Below are 26711 nucleotides of genomic sequence, written 5' to 3' on the forward strand. Positions count from 1 at the left end.
CGAATCTTAGTTATACATCCCGGTTTTCAATATCTCATAAGAAAGGCAAGAGATGTTTATTTACTGAAGATATAAGAAGAAAAACAGCAATGTTGAGTCAATATTAAAATCATCATAACAAGATGACCCAAAAAACCAAGGTTCATTCATAAATCCTAGTCACAGAGACTTACCCTTCAGCGAGCTTGTTCTTGTGCTTAAAATTAATCATGTCGTGATATGCAAATGAAGAGGCTGCCTTTTTTGACATTTGAATAATAATTTGGTAGGTCTGGGATATTTGCATCCACTTTATTATTTTACACACTCTTAAAGTTTGGATGTTTTCCGCTTTGGATGGCATACCTCTGAAAGCAGTTTTTCTCTAATCTGGGAAATAAAACAAACAGTGTTTATTAAAAGTGAACTTTTATGCCTAAAGCTTTAAATTCACAAATCCTTGTAGCACACAAACTACAAACAGTTCTGTGCTTTGTTAGTAACACATGCTATTCTGGGGGACAGAGGCAGGAGAGCGTTTCCATGATTGAGCACAGCCTTGTGAAGAAATGGCAGTATTAGAGACTTTTTTTCCTCTAACATTTCTAAGGAGTAACTTACAGCTTTTGGCCATAAGAATGTTGTGCTGTTGAATGAAACAGTGTGTATAAGGTGATGTCCTAGCGGCAGTCGCAACCTTCAATTTCTGCCACGTTTTTCGCCGCTGTGCATAACTCAGCAGAGTACAGAGGAAGTGCTCCCTGGCTCACCAGAATATGAACTTCAAGTCTCTGATCTAGATAATTTTAGATACTTTGATTTCATTATAGAAATTCCTAGACTACTTGCGGGATAAAACAAATGCTAAGACCATATTGAGTTTCATCGAGCTGAATTAGCAGAAAATAAAGATAAAATGCCTTTCTATTTAAGCACACGATGATGTTTTAATTGTTACAGCATTTGGCATGCCTAATGTATACAATTCTTGACATTCATACAATAACAAAAGAAGGTTGTTTGGGATTTTTCTTTTATTTCCTAGTGTCTCCTTTCCTCTCTAGGATTTCTCCCACCCCCATCCCAGCCCTGGCTTTTAGCTCTCCTTTCATTTCTCCATTTTTCTATAAGGAAAAAAACTCCAGGCAGCGAAGGGATATATGTAAAAATACCTCATTTCCATGTAGAGAGGCCAAGGCTGCTTATTACCTAGCTATGATGAACAGACCACCACGGTTGTGACAACTGATGTAGAAGCCTCCAGGGTAAAACAAAGGTTTACATATTACACAAGCAATTTAACTGTTTTCTAAACAGATTGCCAAGACAGTGGGAGTTGGCAGCCCACACTGTGTTTTAGGTTTTGGAGACTTGGATTAGAAGTCACTGCTGATTATGAACCTTTTTATTTGTCTTCTGTGAACTACAGGCAACCTAGTAACCCAGCAAAGAATTCTTCACAGCACTTAAACTTGTCTTCCTAGCTTCCCCAGATTACATACACAAATCACTTGACAAAAGTGGTGTAAGGGTCTTGCGCATAGATAACCACACAAGACAATTGTCTTGTTCTAACCCTTAAAGAGTTCCGCAAAGTGAAATGTTTTATAATCCTTTTTGTGCAGTAGGCAAGGAAGAAAAGAAAAGAGTTTGGGCAAAGATTATCCAAGAGAAAGAAAGAGACTCTTTTGGGGGTTCCAGTTGAAACACAATAAAGAACATAATTAACTTCACAATTCTTTGTGTTTTTCATTTGACTGCAGGGAGGAGATGAAAGAGGACTACTAAGCCTTGCATTCCATCCCAATTACAAGAAAAATGGAAAGCTCTATGTGTCTTATACCACCAACCAAGAGCGGTGGGCTATGGGGCCTCATGACCATATTCTCAGAGTTGTGGAATACACAGTATCCAGGTACCAGTAAAAGACATGTAACCTTATTTTCTCATTATCTCTTTATAATTTTTTGTTTAGAAGTTACAAATAATTAACCATCAGGTGGCAATAATTAAACCCCAATCTCCATCTGGCTTAAAAATCCCGTGTGTGTCTTTAAGGAAAATTGCGAAAAATGGTAGCTTTGGCACTTTTCCACAATTCTCTTTCAAGTTAAATGCCACTTTGGAAACCTAGAGGCTAACGTAATTTTTCAGTAATTTTTAATGGCTACATTTTCAGTATGTTTGCTTATTTACATGCCACGTGTTTGCTTCCCCCTCTGTGCCCTATTTACTTTCTGTGGGTTCACCTTACATCTTTCACAATCATGGTTTGTTTCCTCCCCACCACGTAGAAAAAATCCCCATCAGGTTGATCTGAGAACAGCCCGAGTGTTTCTTGAAGTCGCAGAACTCCACAGAAAGCATCTGGGAGGACAGCTGCTCTTCGGTCCTGACGGCTTTCTGTACATAATCCTCGGTGATGGGATGATCACTCTGGATGATATGGAAGAAATGGATGGGTTAAGGTAAAAAAATAACACAAAAACACAGGTGCCCCTTGATGGTAAAATGTTTTAAGTGAGTTATATCACTTATGTCTTTGAATTATATCACCTCGGTTAAATAGTCAACTTTTATTATCAGCATCTGCATTTATAACATGAAGAGGAATTCAAATAAATATGCTGTTATAATATTTTTGAAAGTCGCTCTACTGAGATGTCCTAAAACGAGTTCCTGCTGTGGGGTTTGTGCAGTAGCTGCCTTGCACACCCCTGCTGCCTTCGACATTCTACCTAATGGACCAACATTGTCCAGCGGAGCTTCCTGGGGGACGTTAAATATGTGGTTTGGCAAAAAAAAAAAAAAAAAGAAAACATTTTAGAGGAAGGATGCCAAAAGCGGCGCACCACCAATGAATGCTGCAGCCTTCAGCCACTGTCGAGCTGTGTCTCGGTGCTGCCACTTGTCTGGAACCAAACTGCCTCTGGTTTCATTTGCCACGATATGGAATTTGGAACTTTGATAATTTTGTCTCCAATGGGGGGCGGCGGGTGGTTTTTTTTAGCCATAGGACAACTCCCCTGCATTGAGTGTAGGTGCAATACGTAACAAAAACGGAAGGCACTCACGTTGTCCTCCGATTCCTCAGCGACTTCACAGGCTCCGTGCTCCGGCTGGACGTGGATACTGCCATGTGCCACGTGCCTTACTCCATACCCAGGAGCAACCCGCACTTCAACAGCACCAACCAGCCCCCGGAAGTGTTTGCCCATGGCCTCCACGATCCAGGCAGGTGAGAACACAAGCCCGTCCTCTCTCCCGCCTTACAGCAGGGCCGGGATTCACAAAGTGGGGAAAGAAAGAGGGTTTCCGGGCGCGGAGCAGCCAAGAGTGGTATCCAAGGTTATGCCTCTCAAATTACACTGGTTCATTATCTTATCTTACCCAGTATTTTGCCCTCTTTCTTCTATTAATGTGTGAAGCAGATGGAGAAGGCAGATTAGACAAGGCAGAGGACAAGTTCACAGAGAAATATCGCCTTAACATTTTGGAGAGTTATTATTGGATAAACACTGGTGGATGGGTGTCAGGATGAAGACTTCAATCTGAACAATTCAGACAGATAATAAACTTGGTCTCCTTAAACCGCTCTAAATGTTCATTTCCTTATAAATACATTCAGTGAGGATGGTAATAGCCACCTTGCAAGGATGCTGTAATGATTAAATACAGATCTATAAGTGAAGAATCAAATAGAGTATCTGACAGACGTGATGGATTTTAAATAAATTACGGTTCTTATTATCATAGCTTCACTTAACAGATGATGACGCAGTGTCATTTGGAAGGAATTGAGCTAAATGTTAACAGTTTTTTACTTGAAAGAAATTACAAATACTAAAGGAATTCAGATTGACCGTTTACTACAATGAACCATAAAGAAAGGACCGCTAAGAAGAATGTAGAATGAGAAATTTGGGGTATACTTGAAAACTGCTAGGAAGTGTAATATAGCAATTCTATGATGAAAGCTTTATCTAATCTGTGGTCTGTTATTCATACTAAGGGGTATCTGGCCACATTTATTCATTTACTAGTTATTATTGCTATTTAATATTTATTGAGTGTTCACTACGTGCAAGGTGAGTATTTGTCGAACTTTTTCTTTTTATAATCCCTCCTGCCCTTCATCTCCCCTCCATCAAAGTCCAAGTCTACAGTTCATTTCCTTTTTGGCATCTCAGCAGATCTTAAAATCTGGGCGACAGGGACTACTTAAGGTGGCTTCAGGATGTGGATGAAACTGTCACATTCCATTCCTAGAGCTCAGAACCGGCAGATACCACCACAAAGCAGCACTTTGAAGTCGAGCAGCCTGAGTCACCACAATCCCACTGGAGGCTTCATGCAACCTTCCCGGGGGGTCCCGACCCTCAGTGTGAAAACACAGGGCGAGGTGCCTTACAGACCTTACGTGTGGCAGGACCCCCGTGCTGTGGAGTCTTACCTCTTCCCACGGTAGAGGGCTGAACAGTCCGCCTCCCTCCAAGAGTATTTCAAGCAAAGGAGAATGTAATAAAGCAGAAAGGAAACTAAAATCATTATTGGCTAAAAGTAAAGCTGGCTTTTACTAAGCACCTTGGTGCAGAGTAGCAAACCACGTATCATGTGCCCATCATCTGATTGATGACTGTCAGCCAGCACTCTGAGGTAGCTGGCATCAGGCACCTCCCCCCGCCTTTTTTTTAAAGACTTTAATCTTTAGATCAGTTTTCAGTTCACAGCAAAATGGAGCAGAAAGCACAGAGATTTCCCATATAACCTCTGCCACCTCACATACATAACCTCCCCCGCCCAAGTGGTACATTTGTTACAATTGATGACCCTACACTGACACATCATTACCACCCAAAGACCATAGTTTACATTCGGGTTCCCTCCTAGGGTTGTACATCCTATGGGTTTGGACACATGTATAATGACATGGACCCATCCTTATAGTATCATACTGAGAAGTTTCACTGTCTGCGCTCTTTTTTATATGAGACTAAAGGTTAAAAAGGCAAAGGCCAAGTGGTTCTTGGTGGATTTGATATTCAGTCAGAGCTAGACCTCATGGTCTCCAGCAACTCCACCTTTGGGAGACCTGGCCAAAGGTCTCTTTGCTCTTTCTTTGTTAGAAACACAAACCTTTTTTGGTCATAGTTTCTCCATTTTCAAAAGAAAAGCAGTACGGGAAAAATTTCTCACCCTGTATGGACTTGGTTCCACCTTAAGTCACAGCAGGTCTGTGTCAGGATCCCTGCCAGACATCGTATCCTGCGAATCATTGAATTAATGAGGACAAGAAAGTGACTGCGGCCACGGAACCACTAACCCACCTTTTACAGGTCAGGCTAATATGAATAGGATCATTTGGAGCCAACAGGTTTTGTTTCACTGTTGTTGTTGCTTAATAATTGCCGCATATGACTCTTATGTCTCTTAAGCCCCAGAATCTACTCTCAGATTATTTTTTTAATTTTGTAATTTATTTAATAGCCCCAGTGATTTTGTTTTCTTCATTAGTGTATTTTATTGGCCTAAAACAGTGATTCTCAATGGGATGATTTTGCCCCCGGAGGACATTTGGCAATATCTAGAAGCATTTTTGGTTTTCACAGATTGGAAGGAGGAGATCATGCTACTGACATCGAGTGTATGGAGGTCAGAGATGCCGCTAAATAGCTTATAATGCTCAGAACAACCCCCGCTTCCCCCCAAAAGAAAGAAATATCTGGCCCCAAATGTCAATAATGCCAAGCTTGAGAAACCTAAAAACAGTGCAAGACTGTTTTCCAAATTTGTGAGAACTTCAAAAATGTTATTCAACTTCATTCTTCCCCCAACCCAAACTCCCATACCTAGTCACTCACTGGCTTAAACATTCAACAAATATTGAGCCCCTCTTGTATTCCTGGGTTTGAACTAAGGAGTAGAAATACAGTGATAAAGAGGTCAGAAGTGGTTCCTATCCCCATGGACTTTACAGTCAGTGGCTTAAGTCACAGAAATATTCTGGCCCCAGATTGGGGGGTGAACACAAAGTCAGAATCCACGTGAAAGACCTCAATGGTTGTGGGGATCAGCTTTATTTTATTCCTTGAACTGGAGTGCATGCTTTCCTTCGTTAGAGCAGCCCACACTTTAGAACGTAGTGATTCTATGTAAGAAACACAAAACTAATACTATAATTATTACAAGTTATCCGTGACTTATGATGGGGTTAAGTCCCGATGAAGCCATCGGCAGTTGAAAATACCGTTAAGTCGAAAATGCACTTAATGGTCCTCACCTACCGAACATCATAGCTTAGTCTAGCCCACCTTCAACGTGCTCAGAACACTCACACCGGCCTACAGTTGGGCACAGTCTTCTAACACAGAGCCTGTTTGATGTTGAATAGCTCATGGCATTTATTGAGTACTGTACTGAAAGTGGAAAGCAGAATGGTTGTGGGGATGCAGAATCGGTGTCAGTGTATTGTTGTTTCCCCTCGTGACAGAGTGGCTGGTGGGAGCTGCAGCTGCCACTGCCCAGCATCACGAGAGAGGATTGTACCACGTGTCATTAGCCCGGGAAAAGATGAAAATTCACAATTGGAAGTATGGTTTCTACTGAATGTGTACTACTTTCACAGCGTCATAAAGCTGAATCATCGTTAAGTTGGGGACCAAGTGCTCTGTAGCACGTGTTGCAGATGTGAATTGATGGTGCCGCCATTCTTACTCTTATACTTTACCAGTGTATTATACATGTGCTATTCCTTAACAACAGACTAACGAATGTTCTAGGTCAGTGTGCACATTCATGATGGAGGTAGATACCAGGAGAAATTAAAAAATACACTCCAGAGATCATTAAACTTCAGCAGAGTAAGCAAACAGGATGTTTCCTTTGGTGGTTTCTAGAGGTTCCAAATTAAATTGCCCATAGGATCCTTGCCAGCCCACAAAGGATTCCTATGTCAGGAATCCCTGGTCTGAGCTTAGAAGATACCCCGGTTGGAATTCATGGGTATCACCCCCATTTTGTCGCAGATGTGCTGTGGATCGACACCCCACTGACATAAACATCAATTTAACAATACTTTGTTCAGACTCCAACGGAAAGAACAGATCATCAGCCAGAATCCTACAGATAATTAAGGGAAAAGATTATGGTAAGTAGAGCATAATTTGTTGATTTGGCTTTACTTTGGGCTTTGTTTTATTTTAGTATATTAATTGAAGAGAAAAGGATTTCTGCAAAATGAGCATTTGGGAAAGCATCAAAATACTGGCCTAACCATGGTGAGGGCGTCAATTGCTCACTTTTTAAAGGTCCAGTGACTCTTACAAGCTCTTGGGGTTCCATTTGGGCAATTACCTTTCCCGTGGATTGAATGGTGCTCTGTAGGTCCAAAAAATTTAATGGACCTTCAAAAGTTAGCAGTTTATATTTTGCTCATCTGAGAATCGAGATGAATACCTTCTATTTATTTAATATATAAGGGAGAACTTGTCTTAACATCTTATATACAGAGGAAAAAAACAAGTGTTGAAGGTAAGAAATTTCTCAATACCCAACGTACTAGTCTCAGCAATTAGGAAAATTATAAGTGTTTCAAAAAAGAATGTAATTTTTAAAGGTGTTTATTTTAGAGAAAACAAAGTAATAGACTTAAAAAACATGACTTATTTACCCAAGTCATGAAGATGGAATGTTTAGATCTTATTTTTAATAACATGATTACTAGAGTATTTAGAGATACATATTAAAATATAAAGTTAATATTTTTCATTGTTTTTGTATATACTCCTTCTGGAGGAAACAATATATCAAATATGATTATGATTCAGGGAATATAGTAGATGAAGATTATTAAATTGATTGCTTCTTCTATTTATTCATTCAATACGGATATTTACTTAGTACCAGGAATGAAGCAGCTGTGTTGGTTCATGTGGTATTCAGTTATTTTACTTTATTTTTTTTCAGGTATTCATGTATGTGTGTGCGCATCTTATAAAAGCCAAACCAAAGAATAATGTGGTTAGAAAAAAAATCTAATGAGTCACTAGCTTGTGGGAATTTTGGCTATATTTGTAGATTGAACTAAATTCTACAATCACATTAATTGGGATTCAGCTGAAACTGGTTACAATATTGATGGCCTTACATTTCTGTATTAAACACACAGCCACAGAATCCTTTTACAATGTGTATATATATATACACACACACACACACATATATATATATGTACATACATATATAATTTTATTTGTTAATTATACCTCGATAAATCAGGGGAAAAAAACCAAATAACCACATCCACAACGCTTACTACATGCCAGCTCCTGCAGTAAGCACTTTGCAAACTTCACTCATTTCATTTACAGAGAAACCGTATGTGGTAGGCACTCTTATTGGCCACATCGTACAAATGAGGGAACTGAGACACAGAAAGGTTGACTGTCACACCACGTAAAGTGACAGGACCTAGATTTGAACCTGACTCCAGAGTTCATGACCTTAGTCTTTCAGTTACGCTGCCTCTCAGTATCCTGGTTATTTAAAACATATCTGTTCTACTTTTTATAATATCATATTCACCATAATCACATGGGGAGGGGGAAGGACTTTAGAATTACTGTCTTTCCACAGAAGCTTTTGCCTAAAATATTTCCTGTTGATAGTGACTTATTTAAGTACATAATAAGTAATTTTCAGATTAATTTGCAGCTGACTTTGTATCTTTTCCTTTGCAAATGGCATCCCTGTATTCAAGCACAAAATGACATGCCTGGAAAGACTGAGATACATGTCTATCCACATGTAATTCTGAAGGAATGACTGAAGTAGACTTTGCTAACCACATGACTCTATAAACAAAACTCTTAAAACATTTTAAATGAAGATATTACTTGACTAAGTGACAGTGTTTTAAAATATGCAACAAATGTGGTTTTGAAGACCTTTTATGTACCATACCTTTATTTTCTTTAAAGCTTGAACTTTTAAACATTTTATAAAATTTGAGGTCTGGCTCAGTTTACTAGGCATATGCAGAAGCATTTCTACAAAAAATTCAATATTAAAAAAATTAAGTATTTTTTTAAGTATTTTAGTTCTAAAGTCCATGATTTTGCAAAATATCCAGATTCTAGTGTCATTGAAAATTTGATATGTCTTGGCAGTTATAATAACAACAAGCATTTGCAGAGCGTTTTTATTTCATTCCGCTATGCATGGAAGCCCTTTCCATTATACTTAATTACATTATATTTACGCAAAAGGGCTAATTATTTTCACTAAATATCTACAACAAGGATCCATCTTACGCATCATGGAACACATTCCAGAGTTAAAGTACATTACTGTAATAATTGTGGTGTGGCCTACATTACTTTTCCTTTATGAAAATACGTTTCATTTGATCTAATGTTATGTTTATTTATTTCCAGAAAGTGAGCCATCACTTTTAGAATTCAAGCCATTCAGTAATGGTCCTTTGGTTGGTGGATTTGTTTACCGAGGCTGCCAGTCGGAAAGACTCTACGGAAGCTACGTGTTTGGAGATCGTAATGGGTAGGTTTCCTGATACCACAGTTTGATAGATCAAATGACATATCCATTGATTACTGGGCAAACCATCATAAAATATTCAAATGATTGCCTCCCTTTGGAAGTCAGGTGTGGGACACACATAAATATTATTATTTACTTTTAGTTCCACCATGTTTGGTGGGATAATTCAAGAACTTCCTAAAACATGCTTTTTAAACATACTTGATCCAATTCATAAAATAATTTTTAAGAGCAGAGAGGTCTTCAGATAGACATTTCATATTATTTAGAGTCTTCTCTTCATCCTTAACATAAATTTACCATGATCATGAGTAAATTGAAAACTGTGGTTTTACATGAGTTGTATAAATATTTTAAAAATTATCTGGAAGGCTAAGAATTTTTGCTTTTGCCAGACTTTTGGGACTTTTGGCAACAGACCTTAATTTGTCTCTATTCATCGGAATGCTACAAAATTGAATTTTAGCCTAAAGTGTAGAGGTCACATTGTGGATAATTATAAAAAACTCTGTGATGAAACCCAAAATAAGAATCTTGTTCCCCAAGTCACTGGCATTCAGGCATATGGCAGAGCTGATATGCTTGGTCGCTGAAAGGAACTAGAAAAGAGTACTGACCCCATGATCTTCCCTCTCTCTGATTAATAGCACAGTATGGAGTCTAGTCCTGGAGAGGAAGTATCATTCTCTGGATGAAGGGGAGGGCTTTTCTCAGACTCAGGTACTTTTAGTACCCCGCCTCCAAACCAAATATTATCTGAAGTACTTTCTCTTCACATGGGAATTTCGGCGTATTCACACACATTATGGGCTATATTATTTTTCCCTTTAGAAGCCAGGTCTGTGGCACAACAATTATTTATTATGAGTTTTATTTTAAACATTTTATTGTGTTTTTTAGGCAAAAGCATATTTTCATCATAGGTTTCTGGTATGTTTTGTTGTAGGAATTTCTTAACCCTCCAGCAAAGTCCTGTGACCAAGCAATGGCAAGAAAAACCACTCTGTCTTGGCAACGGTGGTTCCTGTAGAGGTTACTTTTCAGGTCACATTTTGGGATTTGGAGAAGACGAATTAGGTACTGTACAAACTATTTCTGTTAAGTTCCCTTCTCAATCTTTGCCCAAGAGGCTCTGTTCTGCTCTGAAAAATAAGTATAACGATCTCATCCTCCATTTGTTGGAAATGTAATCTACAGCAAAGATGACCAATTCAGTATTCTCTTCCAATAAACTTTCTCTGGGGGTCTTTAAATCTTATCCCCCCCCCGCCAGAAATATGAAAGTAATAAAGCAGAAAAATGGGAGTCAGGAACAAAAGAGAATTTTTGAGTTTTGAAGACAGAGAAAATTTTAAATGTCTACTGATATTTTTGATGCAGCTGAGTCATTTGTTTATATTCTCTATCTGAACCTTTGCACTTATCCATGTCTCCTGGAATAAATTAAAATTTGTTGTAATCTGAATCTCACTTTATCTCTTATTTTTTTGCCCATCGAGGCATGAAATTTGTGCAAGATAATCTGACTTTGTAGATCTGCTTTCCAACAGAATGGAAATTATCTTCTCATTGATAATCTCTGGGATAACATACAATTTATTTGTTGGTATGTTATCAAACTGTATGCAGCTTAACAAGCAAAAAGAAGTTGTTATTGGAATGTTACCAATCAAAGGGTGAAATGCTACCAATTTTAAATTTCAGAGATAAATGTAGTTTTCATAATGATTCCCTTTAAAGAATAATATCCAAATAAACTATGGCTACCATGCTCCTTTAGCCTTGGAGATAAATTTCTAGGTATTAAGAAAGAAAAGTTGTGTTTCTTTCTAAATCAGGATTATTAATAATTTTTAAATTTTTTAAATAAATTTATTTATTTATTTATATTTTTGGCTGTGTTGGGTCTTTGTTACTGCATGCGGGCTTTCTCTAGTTGTGGCGAGCAGGGGCTACTCTTCGTCGCGGTGTGCGGGCTTCTCATTGCGGTGGCTTCTCTTGTTGCGGACCATGGGCTCTAGGCTCGCAGGCTCAGTAGTTGTGGTGCACAGGCTTAGTAGCTCCGCGGAATGTGGGATTTTCCCGGACCAGGGCTCGAACTCGTGTCCCCTGCACTGGCAGGCAGATTCTTAACCACTGCGCCACCAGGGAAGTCCCTAAATCAGAATTATTTACTCTAAACACGCAGATTTGGTTTTCCTACATCAAACAGAGAATTCATCAGAAACACATCCATGCCATTCACTTAGGTTACCAAGGGACTCAAGTTTCCTGAAACACAACGCACAGATTTCAAAGCCACAGGAATATAAGGATTCAAAGAAGAGAAGTCCAATCTATCTTTTTCTTGTTCTAGCATTGAAAGTATCTTGCATTCAATTTTCCCTTGAAATTCTCCTACCCCATTCAAATGAACCAGAAAGATACCTTTTCTCGCTTAAATCTTCTGTAATTGTAATTTAAACGTCATTGGCAAATTCTGATTTTAAAATATAAATTAGGATCACATTGTTTGTGGCAGAGTTAGAGATGAGTATTTAGAATCATGTTGATGAATCATTTTGATTTCCCCAGAACTTACTGCCAGTGACTCACCATCATTCATCCTATTACCATCACCCCCATTAAAATATCCAAATATCTGTCCACACTTAATACAGTGCTGGGAGGAGAACCAAGAAATGAAGCATATACAGTTCTTACTGTCCAAAAGCAACAACATAGTGTATATTTCATAATTAAAAATAAATATACTTGCACTCTTTAATGCAAACCTCTTTGGTTTTTAATTAAGAGTCATATAAGAAAGTGAGTTAGAGTTTTCATTTTTTAAAACAAAAAGTGTTGAGAGTCTTTTTTCTGTGTGTGTGTGTGTGTGTGTGTTTTTAACTATAAAATTAGGATGGGTTTGTTGTAAGGACTAAATGCGGTAAACTACATAAAGTACTTGAAATAAATATGATTTTTTTAACTTAAATTCCTTTGCTTTTTAACGTCATTTTTATTTTTTCTGTTGTGTCTGTGTTTTTAATGTAAATCCCATAACATCCTTTCCAGAAGTGAGAAAGCAGTAGGGTGTGCTTAATACACAATAATAAAGTAGAAAAGAGAAATATAGACTAAATCAAGACCTATTTCATGAATGAGAATCAAATATAAATTTTAAAGCCTTATAAACATATAATCATAAATACAGCTTCTAATTCCCTATTCATATGATCAGTTCTATATATTGAATTATATGGAAGGAGTGGTAATAAACGAGAGCGGTTCTCTCCTAAGAGGGTACGCCATCTGTTGTAGTTCATTTTCAGGAACACAGCCTGGCATCAGGAATCAGAGACATGGAGCTGGGATTGAGCACAAGGGTCTCTCTCTCTCTCTCCCCCCAGCTATTTATTTTAATGTATTTTGTTTAAAAAGCTAAAAATTAAAAAGGAGTACCCAATGCCATCTGGCCTCAAATTATCAATTAACAGTAACAACTTGGTAACCAAACCTTTGAATCTTGGGTGGAATAAATCAAGATAAAACTTGCCATTCCACACTCATTCTACAGCTATTTATTGAGCACCTATTCTGTGCAAAGCTCTGTTCTAGGAGTTGGGGATACAGTAGCAGATAAAGAGATAACAATCTAAACTGTTTTCATGAAGTTTACATCCTAAAGGAGGACAATAAACATAATTTTTAAAAAATATATTGTACATTAGTTGGTAATAAGTGCTTAGGAGGAAAATCTAGTTGTAAAGAGGGATAGAGATGGCTAGGAGTTGGGACAAGTGTACTTTTAAATAGAACAGTCAAGAAAGATGATATCTAAGCACAGACCTGAAAGGGGAACAATGCATCTAGTGGTGGTCTACTGACAGGAGCCTGAGATAAGACCTGGGACAGATGCTGAGGCAGGACGAGCCTGGGACACCAGGGGCCTGAGACAGGAGGCTGGGACAGGAACCTGCCTTGCATGTCCAAAGTCAGGAGGTGAGGCTAGACACATTGCAGATGGGGTCAGAGCAGTAAGGGGGGACATTGTAGGCCACTGTCAGGGCTTACCTTTGCTGGGAGAGAGATTAGATGCCATTGGAGGGTATTGAAACAGAGGAGTGCGATCCAATTTATATGATCTAACTTGCCTTTTAAGGAATCCCTGCGGCTGGTATATTGAGAATAAACATAGAAGAATAAGAGTAGGAGCAGGGAGATCAGTTTAGGAGGCTGTTGCCATCTTCCAGGTGAGAGATTAATATCTGCTCACACTGGAGTAATAGTGAGATGTGGGGAGAAGCGACCAGAATTTGGATGCACTCAGGCAAGTGATCTTCTGAGGATGTATGAATATATAATATATGCATATACATACACATACATATATACATACATATTATATATATATAATAATCTGCTGGGCAACAGAAGGTAAGGCTTTGTAATACTGTGAAATAACTTATTGTATTTCTCTCTTCATAGGTGAAGTTTACGTTCTATCAAGTAGTAAAAGTATGACCCAGACTCACAATGGAAAACTCTACAAAATTGTAGATCCCAAAAGGTGAGGTTTTTTTTTAATATTCCGTTAAGTCAAGTAATATTCTCTTAGTTATTCCAGTGCCTTCAAATTAGTGATGGAATTGCAATTAGCCCTCAACAAAGATGAACATTTCCGCCCTGTCCGTCTGCTAAGTGCTCTCCTGAGAGACCCTCAGTTCCAGTCTCTGAGGCCTAGACTTGAACACCCTGAACTTTAAAGGCCTTATTTCGATCACGTTCATGGCATCTTTGTGGTCATCTGAAAGCAGCATTATATTTGTGGAATTAGGGTCCTCAGTGAAATGTCCCAGGAGGACCCTGATGAATGAGGCAGCGGCTTCCGCTCTCTTGTTGGAAGCAATAAACCCTCCTTTCCTTTCGAGAAAACCAGGAACATTCTGGCAGACCTCAGTATGCTTAGTATGACTTTTGTTAGGTAATCAGGATAAGTTATTTCGGCAGCTTAACGTTGGAGCCTAATTTTATAACTGGATGCTCACAGCTTCTGTGACTCAACAGATGCAAACTGAAGAAATATTTTGTTATTTATTTCAGCAAAAGGAAGATGTGAATGTTTTAATCCTTTAGAGAATATAATTATCCCTCTCCTGCTCTTCTCTACCCACCCACCCAACTTCAACACACGCACAACTTTCAAATTATCTTGAGTCATCATTAGTCAGTTGTTAATTTCATGGATAAAATCAGAACTCTCGGAAGCTGCTAAAATTATCTACTGTCAAATAGATATTAGCCATAATTTTAGAAACAATTATTATAGGACTTCAGTATCCTCACAAATACGACTACTGTGGAACGCCAGTAGTGGTCAGACCCTAGCTTCGCCGTGCTGTGAATTTCTAATTCTTTCTGTGCTAACTTAGCTTCATGAGCCCATCTGCAAATTTAAATTCCCAAATTTCAAGTCCCTTTTAGGAGAAAAAATTCCAATAATCTGAAAAGTTTGCTAAGAGCATTCATTTAATTTCACTTTAAAAATATTTGTAGGTTATAAATTGTGTATGTTTTTCTGAAAAATTCACTGACTAACAAAAGGAGATTCTTGTCCTTTTTCCGTACCCTAAAACACTATCTTTCCTGAGAAAAATATAGGTTGACATTGGTGCTGCAGAACAAAAAGAGACCAAAAATGGTCTCTCTATAATAGAAGGCATCACATACGCCCATCTATCACACAGTGATAATGACAGCTTTCCTTCTCTATTTAACAGTACACATTTTCTTTCACAGTAAGAGAAGTACCCATCTACACACTGTAAGCGTTCTTTTCTTCCTTGAGTGTGAAACCAGTGTCCTTCTGTGAGAAGCAAAGTAATGAATGGAAAAAAAAAAATCAGACACTTCGGTGATTGTTGAAGGTGGCAATATTAAGAACAAAAATCAAACCAGTGTTAATTCATAAAATAGCATTCTAACGATTCAGAATGAGGTCTACGGATTTCACTCAGATCTAATGCCATTAGTTTCAAAATAGCCATTGTTATTTCATTATATTTGTCAAAGTTGATGTGCTTTTGCAAGCTTTCTGGTAGTGTTATTATTAATTCTCGCTGCTTCTCACAGAAATGTTTCTCTCTTCCTCTGGATTGTTTAGTCTGTTGGTGGTGAGTTGAGGTGAATTTTACACCTTCAGTCCATTATTAGTGTCTAATTACCAGGGCTGCCATGAGGGACCTTGGCTTTGTGATCATGGGGCCTCCTCTCATAGGGTGGTCTCAGAGTGACATACCTGAAAGGCCTGACTTCTCATTATGGTGCCTGTTTCTGGTGAGTCATGCGTGCGGCCAGGGTTAAGATGTGTGTTTGGTTTTCAGAAGGTGGGGGGATTAACAGAGTCCCAGAGACACAGTCCTTGTACACAGGCCCAGGCATACATTTCAAAATTAAACTGACTATAAGAAAACAAATGTTTTCATAAACATTCGTTGGGAGCCTCATGCTGTTTCGATTTGGATGCCAACGTTTGTTATTATAGTAGTTCTTCCCAGATGAGTGGAAGTTCTATATAAGCAGACACTTTTTAGTATATGTGAACGGGATTATTTTGGAAACACGAGCTAATTACTAACCTAGCTGTGTTCAGGATGTCTGCTTCAGAGCACAACGGTTTTCCTAAAATGTTTGAGGGAGAAATTGAAGAAAGAGCCTCATCAACGGAAAAAAATAATACACAGGCATTTCTTGTTACATCAAAAAACCTAACTCAAATTAAAATCTTAGATTAACTGTATTCTTGTGGAAGAGCCCCAGACTTGTTAGAATAATGTTTTCAGAATGAATTTCAAACATTCAGTTGACTCATGACTCTAAAAGAGAATTACTACAAATCATAAAATTTTTATATTCTGTATGATGTATCATGGAAGTTACATTCCTACACACCATAAGATTTACGTTTTTTCTCTTTTTTCTTACACACACACACTCACATATAAGAAAAATAAGGGAGTTGTGAAACCATATGTAATATTCTTTGGTCATTTTGACAAAGGCAGACAAGGTCCCAGCATGACCAGTTCAGCCTGTAAGGGCAATCTGGTCTCAGGCTATATGTTACATAATCATTTACATAAGTTTGAAATCATTTACGGTGGGCATCCTTCTCAGAAAAGGATGGCAAGATAACCTGTTATAAAAAACAAATGCCATTGTTTGCAATCAAAGAAACGAAAATTCTATGAGAATACAACCAGCTTTCTCTATGGCTTCACGAGAACTCAGGAGTTTTTAAAGAAAAAGCAGAAAAGGGAGGAATTTTGCCTCCCTGTTAGAACAGGGATACCTTCAGAAGTGGAAGAGTCTCATTTCGTGGCAGAGTGGAGTTAGAGGCGAATCAGTACAGTCAATCACTCAGCTTGCTGGGTCCCCCAAAGCCTCAAGTACTGGGTTCTGCATGCCCTGGTCTGGGATGTTCCTTCAGCCAGCAGATGTCAAGGCATGGAGGACAAGATCTGGACACTCATTTCAGTCTCACTTAGTAGAGCCATCTGAAGCCTGTCAAGATGAGGAAGTCTATCCTGGCAGGATAGGCAGTCAAACGGTCTTGTCTCGGAATCTTCCTTAGTGTGGATGCTGCATTGTGTCACCATACTGTGCTCCTTCGCCTGTCAGTAAAGAACAGGTAATCCTTCTGCCTCTGCTTCATTTCTGTAGAGCGCTGTGAAGATAATTAAATAATGTATTTAAAGCAGATGCAATTCTTTAGTACCATTGGTGTTCATTTCATGCATTCAAGAATTATTTTCAGGTGATCTCTCAACTTTTGAGGTAGTGTTCGTTTCAAAATTGGGGTCAAGGTGTCCACGGAGTTTTAAAGAGCCCTGAGTACCTAGTATTCGAATATCCAAGTCATGTCTTAGAGGCTTGCTCTTTGTTAAATCTTTTCAGAATCACACAAACGCTCCTGAAGGATGGAGATGAAAGAATTCTAACAGAATTTTGAGCTTTCCAAGCTTTAGTTTTATAGCACACAAATATTTTCACACTATTGAAAAAGATTCTTTAGTTTTTGTTTCAGATGGACTTAAAACTAAATGACCTTTTCTGACCTGGAAATGTTTCCAGGGTTATTTCTCCAGGAATTCATAAAATAAAATCATTCTTAAACATATCAATTTAATTCCTGTGTATCCAGTCTTACTCTATTTTAACATGTTGCTTATCTGTTAACCCCCCTAAGTCACGCAACCCATTCCCTTAAGAGGTCTATAAATTAACAGTGCAAATTCCCAGCTTCAGAGGTCATTTTGCAGAAATGTCCTGTCCCCAGACTCTTGTGTGACCAACATCAAAACACTGCCCTCCTGTCTCCTCCCTGCCCCTCCCTGTGATGACCCCACTTACTGCTCTTTGTTTGTTTATTTATTTATTTAATATCTTCATCCTACTCCTTAGTCTACTGGATGCTGAAGAGTGCTTTTTTTTTTTTTCTTCACAAAAATCACTTCATGAGAGGAAATTGGTTCTGTTTATCCTTCGCATATGTCTCAGGGAGCCGGCAGGCCACTCTGCCATCCTAAAGAAAGCCATGCATAATGGAGAAGGTTTAGCCCAATAAGCCAGTCTAGTCCCAATTCATCAGTCAAAGTTTTATGCAAGTGGCCTCCCTAGGCTGATAAATCCCCACGGTGCCTGTTGACCCAGCTGCCAAGTCCTCTTGCTGCAGGCGGTGTTTTCATGGCCACCCTGACAGTAATACAAACTGTTTAGCAGCTCCATTGACCTTTCAGCTATTAACAGGGACACAGGCTCGACGAGGGACTAGTTTTCAAACATGACAGAATTTCTTAACACTAGAGGTCATGAACAAGTATATGCCCTATAAAAATTCATTCAGCATGGTGGATTTGAAGTCTAAAGGATAAGGAAGCATGGTCCACATTTTTGCTATAATTTTTCTACATTTCCAGTAACTAAAAAGGGTATACACTTAGGTGCCAGCTTATATTTTATTCTTAATACGCTATAGTTTACGTGGTGGTGCACAATATTTTTAGTGACCAAATCCTTCCTATGCTGTCAGATACCATCTGAAATTTTAAAGATATATGGCAAAAGAATGAGATAAGATCAAAAAGTCAAAACTTCTAACGACTGGATGAGCATGCATGCATAATATATGGTAATGGCCTAAGTGTAACTGGAATTTTATTCATACTTTACCAAGATTTGTGTGTTTCTGTATATACGCACACAAACACACTTAAACATACTCAGGTATTCCGTACAAGGCTATGTAGAGCCGTCACCTATTTCAAAATATACACAAAATATTATACCATAATTTATGAAAAAATTTTCTCTAAACGACCATGCTATTTTAAAAGTCTATACTATAAAGCTTCTCATGTTTATATCCTATTTTCTGAAGATGTGACATATGACCACAGCATTCAAGGGAATTTTCTGCTTTATACTAATTATAGTCTTTCTTAAGTTATCAATTTTAAATGTTGGACTATCAGTTCCTAGAGTAATTGTACAGATTGCTATGAAAACTTGATTGAATTGCCACTTACAAATGGCATTTGTTAAAAAGGCATAAAATGGAGAATATGAATAATTAAAAATATATTCTTCAAAAAGAACCTCATTTGTTAAGCGCCTCTTAAAAGCATTTCTTTTCAATACCCATGTTTCTCCCCCACCTGGGACAGTGGTGGAAATCTGATATTATTAGACCTTCTGAATATCTTCTACTTTTATTGTGACAGTGTATCATCAGATGTTACAGTTCTCGAGATAAAGGCAGATTTAATCTTGCATAAAACAGCCACACAAATTTGCAAAAAGATGGTTTCTAGAGGAAGATACACTTTTTTAAAGAAAAAAAAAACTACCTTAGCATCATTTTTTTACTAATTCATTTTAGTTGAGCTAAAAAAATCTGTTGCTTAAATGACTCGTTCTTGTCAACATTGACAAATGAATCAAAAGGTGTAACATCAAAATTTGGGAATCTGTCATCCTAATAGTCTTCAAAGAGAATTTAAACTGACATTTTTGTGCTATTTTAAAGGACAGAAAATCATTTCAAATTTTACTTCCCATTTAAAACATTTAGTGATATTTAAAATTTCTGCCTTCACAGAATATAAAATTAAAACACTAGTAGATCTAGTTTTTTAAGTGGGAAAAAGATTTATTTTTTAGATGGCTTCTAAAAGAAAAATACTATAGGCTTTAAGTCTTTTGAATTATGTTGTAATCAAAGTGTTACTTAAAATGTCTATTTTCCCAGTCGCAGACAATTTCTTATTTAGTGTCTAACATTTTTATCAATTATGGCTTATGAATCAAGTTTTTAAGTTAAAAAAAATTGGTTTTGGACGTAAAATTCTGAACAGAATGTGGTTCCTTCTTTATATTAGGAAGCAATGGCATTGGCTTTTTATTGTACCCTAATTTTATTTTTCTATCATATCAAAGTACAGTTATACAAGATTAAGTCATGAGATTTAATCAGTCTGCAGGTATCTTTGGCTTGCCTCCTGTGTTCAAGATATTGTATTATGTGCTATGGAGGGAGAATATACATGAGAATTTAGTCCTTTCCTCTAAGGAGCTTATTTTTATCTTAAATCAGGAGATTGCACCCATTACCTAAAACATGAACAATATTATCTGAGATAAATATTGCCACTTTGGGACAACAAAATTATGCCAGAACATTGTACATTACAAATTGCCAGATAATGGTCCAGAAGGCGATGGGTAAAACTCACCATGAGTTGGCTTCTTGGTCCAGTCTGTTCTACCAGGGGGAACAAGGCCTCAGCCCGGCTGCTGTACAGGCAGAAGAAGCCTTCTCAGTTGACTGTTAAAATGAGAAATAAGTGCCCGCAATGAGTTTCCCTCCCCCAGGAGACATGGCTCCAGACATCCCTCCAGCTTTGCATGGCTCTGCAGGTTTCACTCCCTCCTGAGTTCAAAGCGTCACGTCCATCACCATTTTGGTTTTGTGTGCTTCAGTCTCCCCTGAGCAAATCTCTCCCCCAGCTACTGCCGACCTGCTCCCTGGGCCGCCCTCTCCCAAGGTACCAAGTTTTATTTTTGCTAGTGCTTTAGTTACAAAGTTGCATGGATCTCGAGGGGTCTGCCCCAACTCTATTTTTCCCATAAGCCTTATTTTTAGTACGCGATTTTGTAGAATACAAGATTTTTCAGGAACAAGTCCACTGAATTAAAGTGCAAATGCCTATTTTTCTGATAATTGTAGTGGACCAGTTTCTGAATTAAGGACATTGCAAACATAATACAAGAAACACCTAAGGCAATTTAATAAAATTGGACTTTATCCTTTTTTTCCCTAAAAGCAGACAACCTCATCATCCAGTTTCATTAGTCATTTCTCCTAGGTTTTCCTTTTAAGGCAGTACATAACTTTCCATTTCCTAATCTTCGCCTGGAAATATATAAACTGAGGTAAGCTGATAAAGTTGAATGAAGGCGATCCACACACCCTTTTAGATACTTGTGTATAGTGGTAGTGATGTTTGGATAGGGAGATTAATAAGGCCTGAAACACAGGTGCCTAGCTCCCTTTTTCCTAAAAAGGACCAGTTGAGTAGAAAGCTGTGCTAGAAAAGAGTTCCAGATTATCTGGAATTAGCTGTATGAAAGCTATTTCATATCTTCATCTGTGTTCTGATCTTCTAAATTTGGGAATAACAAGGTTGGCCCCGTCTCGTGAGGATAAAGTTTAATATGAAATTACTGGAAAGTGTAAGTGGCTTCATCACCTGCTTTCATTCTGGTTGCATCTTTAACCATAGAACAAAATTGAGCAGGTATTTGTGAAAGTTCTAATACTTTCATTAACACTAGGCGGTCCAACTCACAGCTCCACCAAATTGCCACTGCCTTTGTCCTCTTTGAGTTTAGCACCTACTCAATCCCAAACTGCTGTTTTAAAGCCAGTCGACACTATTTCTGAGTGAGCATGTGCTCAGCATTTAAATCACAGACCTCAAGATGAAGGCAACCTTGGTCACAGAGAAAAGAGCCAAGGCCCAGCCCCACTGTTCAGCGCATTTCAGAACAGAGAAATGCAGTGGTTTGAGAAATAAGATAGAGCACTGGCTTTCCCATTCTAAATTTGAATTCTAGAAATATACAGTACAAATTTAAAATGTTTAATATGACCATAATGTATACAAGTTCAGAGGTATTCTTGAATTTGTTTTCTTTTCCTTCACTTTATATATGTTACTGAGGACATATGTAAAAAGATTTTTCTAAGCAGCTTACATATGATATAATGTCAATGTTTCAGAGGTATTCTTGAATTTGTTTTCTTTTCCTTCACTTTATATATGTTACTGAGGACATATGTAAAAAGATTTTTCTAAGCAGCTTACATATGATATAATGTCAAAGAAGGCATTCCTTAAGAATGAAGTGAAAGCAAGTAGCTCTTAAAACGTTTAATTTTTTGGTATATCTCAAATGGTACTTGAAAAATATTCTTAGGAAATGTGTGTTGCTATCTCTACAGCCACGAAGTCCTGTGGGACGATATTGCATGGTTACACAGAAGCAGATTCCATTTTCTCTGTTCTCCAACCTGGAATAGGATTGTATTATGAATGTATAAGATTCCTCAGAGCAAAATTGAATTTGTATGATGTATTACCGTTTTACCAGGTACTACAAAATGGTTATATGTAGTCAGAATCCAAAATTCTACTCCTCATGGGTAAACTGACCCTGAAAAGAGAAATGTCAACATGAGTAAGAAGCATTTAGTGAACATCCAGACTAAAGAAAATTATCCAGACTAAAAAAAAAAAAAAAAAAAGGAAAAATTAGTTTGTGTGTTGACCTTGGAGAAAGGCACTAAAATGAATAATTTAAAAGATGACATAGCGCTAATACACTAGTGCTCATTCCTATGCCTCAAGCTATACAAATGGGAGAAATTTTCCATGTTCTTACTTTTTTTGAGGCAAAAGTGCTGAGTAATGGTTTTAGGAACACTGAGTGGTTATGGGTTATGGCTTGTATATCGAATGCTTACCGAGTGAGGAAATCCATGAAACCACAGGATCTGTGGTGGCACAGGAAGGCTGCCCCCTCGTGTAGAGGCCGTACTCCATCCAATCACAAGATCCCAGGATATTCTGTACTTGGAAGCTCCTGACCACACGTATTCATGGCCCCATTAACCACTTTTGGCTGGGCATGGCCCTAATTAGGAAAGGGGCCTCTCAGACTTGAACAGGCATGTGAGTCACTTGACAAACTGACTGAAGTGCAGATTCTGATTCTGTACGTCTGGGGAGGGCCTGAGAGTCTGCATTTCAGACAAACTCCTGCTAGAGCTGCTGCTCTGGGACCACACTGAGTGATGAGGATTTAGATTTATCAGTTTTTCCTACCTCATGACGATAGGAAAAAGCATGGAAGAAAAGTCGTTTTGCAAAGGTTACAGTTGCAAGGGAACACTTTTCCATGTGTCCCAATGTGACTATGGATAAAGGAATAAGGGAATTCCCTGGTGGTGCAGTGGTTAGGACTCCGAGCTCTCACTGCTGAGGGCCTGGGTTCAATCCCTGGTCAGGGAACTAAGATCCCACATGACAAAAAAAAAAAAAAAAAGAATAAGACAGTTCTTACATCACGTCCTTAATCACCTCAAGCAGACTGTTGTCTATGAGAAGCTACAGAATTAGCACATCTGAAATTTCCAGTGAGTCAGGATTTTTATAAAAGAGTATTACTCATGATCGATGTACCTTGTTTTACAATAACATGAATTTAAAATCTGAACCCCTAACAAAAATTTCAGAATGAACCCCTTTACTTTTCATAAAGGACACAATAGATCGAGTTCTGCAAAACTCACTCCAAAGATCAGACCTGCTAAGACAGAATTTATCCCTGTGCTTCCACGCAAATGCACAGAAGACTTCTCATTTATCGATTGATTCATTCACTTATTAAGTATCATAAAATTAAAACCATTCGTTAATCCCACTACCCAGAGACATTCACTGTTGGCCTTAGCTATTCACAAAAAGTCATCACAGTATCATGTGCGTTATAAATTACTCAGGCTTCTCAACTTCCTCCTTTATTTCAGGAAAGTATCTGAAGCTTTATGCTGCTACACAGAACCAGCCAATGTAGGTTTCTAAGAGAATGTCTTACATTTCTGAAAACAATGCTTTATACGTTAAAAAATGTTGGGCAGTTTTCTACACTATCCCTTTAGTGTTTCATTATCTGTCATGTGTAAAGGGATTAGAAAATGTGTTTTTCTGATTTAAATTAAGTTTGAGAACTATGGGGATAACTGTCAACAAATGGGCACCATATATTCTTTATTAAAAACCTGAATATCCTCTTGGGTAAGTTTTCTATTTTGAAAGCTATCTCAGGCTTCATTCACTAGACCTAAGAGTCCAAAAGTTTAAAAAGTAATTGTTTAAAAGGAGAGCAAGACCATTTAAGTAATTTTTATTAGGCCTACATTAAGATGCTCAATTCCCCAGTGTAATAAAAATAAGAATGAAAAATGAGTTCATCTATCACAAGTATATACCCTAGATTTTTGTTTAAATCCCATCGAGGTGTGTATATGTAGTAATTAGGAATATACAAGATGGTTTATTTCAAGGTGACAATAATAATAAAGTTCAAATGTACTTGTTTTATTCCCTTTTCTTTCTCCTCATTCCATGTAAAGGAACCTTGCTCTTTTCAATAGAAAGAAGAAATGTCCCTAGAACAAAGAATGAGTGGAGAGGAAAGAGATGGTTGGGATCACCAAAAATCTTTGTCAAACTTTAACAAATGTATTACTAGAAAAATGAATGTTGATATGTTGACTTAATTCCCAGCTGGAGGAGAAAGTAATCCCATCTCTTTATGTCATGCTTACTTCTTAGCCTGTTGTTTATTTATTATGATTATAATTAGTATAAAAATGCTTTATTTAAAATGAATTTAACTATGCCTTGGAAGAATTTTGTAATACAATATTACACATTTGTAATTTGTAATTACAAATACTTGTAATTAATACAAGTTAATTTAGCCAATAGAGAGAAATACAGTGAGTGTTTTTAGTTTTATGCTTATGATATAAAAGTATAGTGATTCGATTTTAATGATATCCCTCCCCTAAATAGTCCATATATTCCTAATATTGTCACTCAGTAACATTTTAAAGAAACAAACACCCTTTTAAAATTCCACTCATTTCATTCATTCATTCATTCAACAGATTTTTAATAAGCATCTTCCATGCGCTGTACACTCTTCTGGGTCCTGGAAAGACACAAGAGAAGAGAGGGAAATATTTGTCTTCATGGAATTTATATTCCAGATTTGAAAGAGTTTCTACTATATGCATTCAATTCAATAAATATTTATTGAATGCCTATGGTATTTTCCTACCTCCTATGACTATAAGTAGTTGAGGAGATAAAATACTTTGGTAGCTTAAATATCATCTTTCTATAACATCCCTCAATCCTAAATTAATTGCACCTTCATCTGTATTCCTGTGATACTTCATATGCACCTGTATCATAGCAAAGATCATACTGCCTTATACTTTTGTGTTTGCTTGTCTGTCTTCCCCACAGTGGTCTCCATGAAGATCAGGACCCTGTTTTGTTTCTGTCTTATCCCCATGAAGAGCACAGTACCTGGCAGAGTCAATGACTAGACTTGAAGAGGATTAAATATATAGTTTTTGCCCTCAGAAAGCTTTTGTTTCAATGGGGAAGGGAAAGGGGAAATAGGATTACTCATTCCTTAAGAGAAGTGAAGTCCTATAGGTGATGGGCTATGTTTTATGTACATTTTCATGTTCAAGGCTCCCCAGTAGAATAACAGAGAGAGAGAGGATTTATTTAACATGCTAAGTGAGGAATGTTAGTTGTCAACTTCATAAAAGAAAAAAAAATTATTTTCCTAGGTAATTAAATAAATATTTAAGGGCATCATAATGTTTATATATGACAGCCACACAGTTTTATATAAGCTAAACAAGCCCAAGCATGAAGCAGTCACAGCCACAGATAGATAAGCATTTGCTCAACCTTAGACCAAAAAAAAACAACTTAGAATTCCCTCCATAATCTGAGTTTCCACACATTTGAATGTTTGGTGAAAATCAGACAAAGTGTCTAATTGGAGGATCATCCGGGAAACAAGGATCAGATACCCTGCCCTGAAGAACTGAACTTCCACAGAGAAGCCCTATTCGTCATACCCCCTTATCTGTTCCCAGTGTCGTCACACCCCCCTTATTTGTTCCCAGTGCACATGAATCAATGTCCCTACACTTTGCCTCAAACAGGCAATATCTTCCGGTGGTAGTTGTTTGTTCGAAGTCGCCTACGTTCTTAATCCACATGGTGTCTTCTCCTCTTTAGATTCATCTGCTCAGGCAGGAACCATATCATCAAGTACCATGTGAGCTATGTGCCTGCCTTCTTTTTCTTCTTAATTAATTTATTTATTTATTTATGCTGTGTTGTGTCTTCGTCTCTGTGCGAGGGCTTTCTCTAGTTGCGGCAAGCGGAGGCTACTCTTCATCGCGGTGCGCGGGCCTCTCACTATCGCGGCCTCTCTTGTTGCAGAGCACGGGCTCCAGACGCGCAGGCTCAGTAATTGTGGCTCACGGGCCCAGTCGCTCCGTGGCATGTGGGATCTTCCCAGACCAGGGCTCGAACCCGTGTCCCCTGCATCAGCAGGCAGATTCTCAACCACTGTGCCACCAGGGAAGCCCCTGTGCCTGCCTTTTTTGCATTGCATATAACATGTAACATATTCTTGACACACTCTGCTTCTGGGCCTCTTTTCTTGAATGAATCAGAAGGAGCGTGAACGAGTGAGTAACAAATAGAATTGGATAAACAGAATCTCAGTTACCTGTAAAACGGAAACAATACCTGTTTACCGATTATCACTCAGTAAATGGTGATGGCCTGTGACTCAGAAGAACGTCATGGCTACTGAGAAACTGCTCTTCTGATGGTCACAAATGCCACCATCGTCTCACAAACAAAGTAAGAATTTTATATGAGGAAGAAATAGGCAGACCTGGGCTATTCAACAATAAGAAGGCCAAGGTCATGCCCTCACTTCCCTTGGCATATCTGTTTAAC

At 38.0% G+C, this 26711-nt stretch overlaps 1 protein-coding gene across 3 annotated transcripts in view; it reads left to right on the forward strand.

Annotated features, from left to right (window-relative positions):
- Positions 1-26711, forward strand: part of HHIP (hedgehog interacting protein) — a 95230-nt gene that overhangs the window by 56126 nt on the left and 12393 nt on the right. For all 3 annotated transcript variants that reach the window (XM_007189360.2, XM_028168313.2, XM_007189361.2), the window contains exons 5-11: positions 1743-1894; positions 2274-2447; positions 3074-3217; positions 7005-7126; positions 9414-9537; positions 10484-10614; positions 14008-14089. In XM_007189360.2, coding sequence (XP_007189422.2) covers positions 1743-1894; positions 2274-2447; positions 3074-3217; positions 7005-7126; positions 9414-9537; positions 10484-10614; positions 14008-14089 — 929 coding nt within the window. The remainder of the gene's footprint in view (positions 1-1742; positions 1895-2273; positions 2448-3073; positions 3218-7004; positions 7127-9413; positions 9538-10483; positions 10615-14007; positions 14090-26711) is intronic.

This window comes from Balaenoptera acutorostrata, chromosome 5 (assembly GCF_949987535.1).
Source record: "Balaenoptera acutorostrata chromosome 5, mBalAcu1.1, whole genome shotgun sequence".
In the NCBI taxonomy this organism is placed as follows: domain Eukaryota; kingdom Metazoa; phylum Chordata; class Mammalia; order Artiodactyla; family Balaenopteridae; genus Balaenoptera; species Balaenoptera acutorostrata.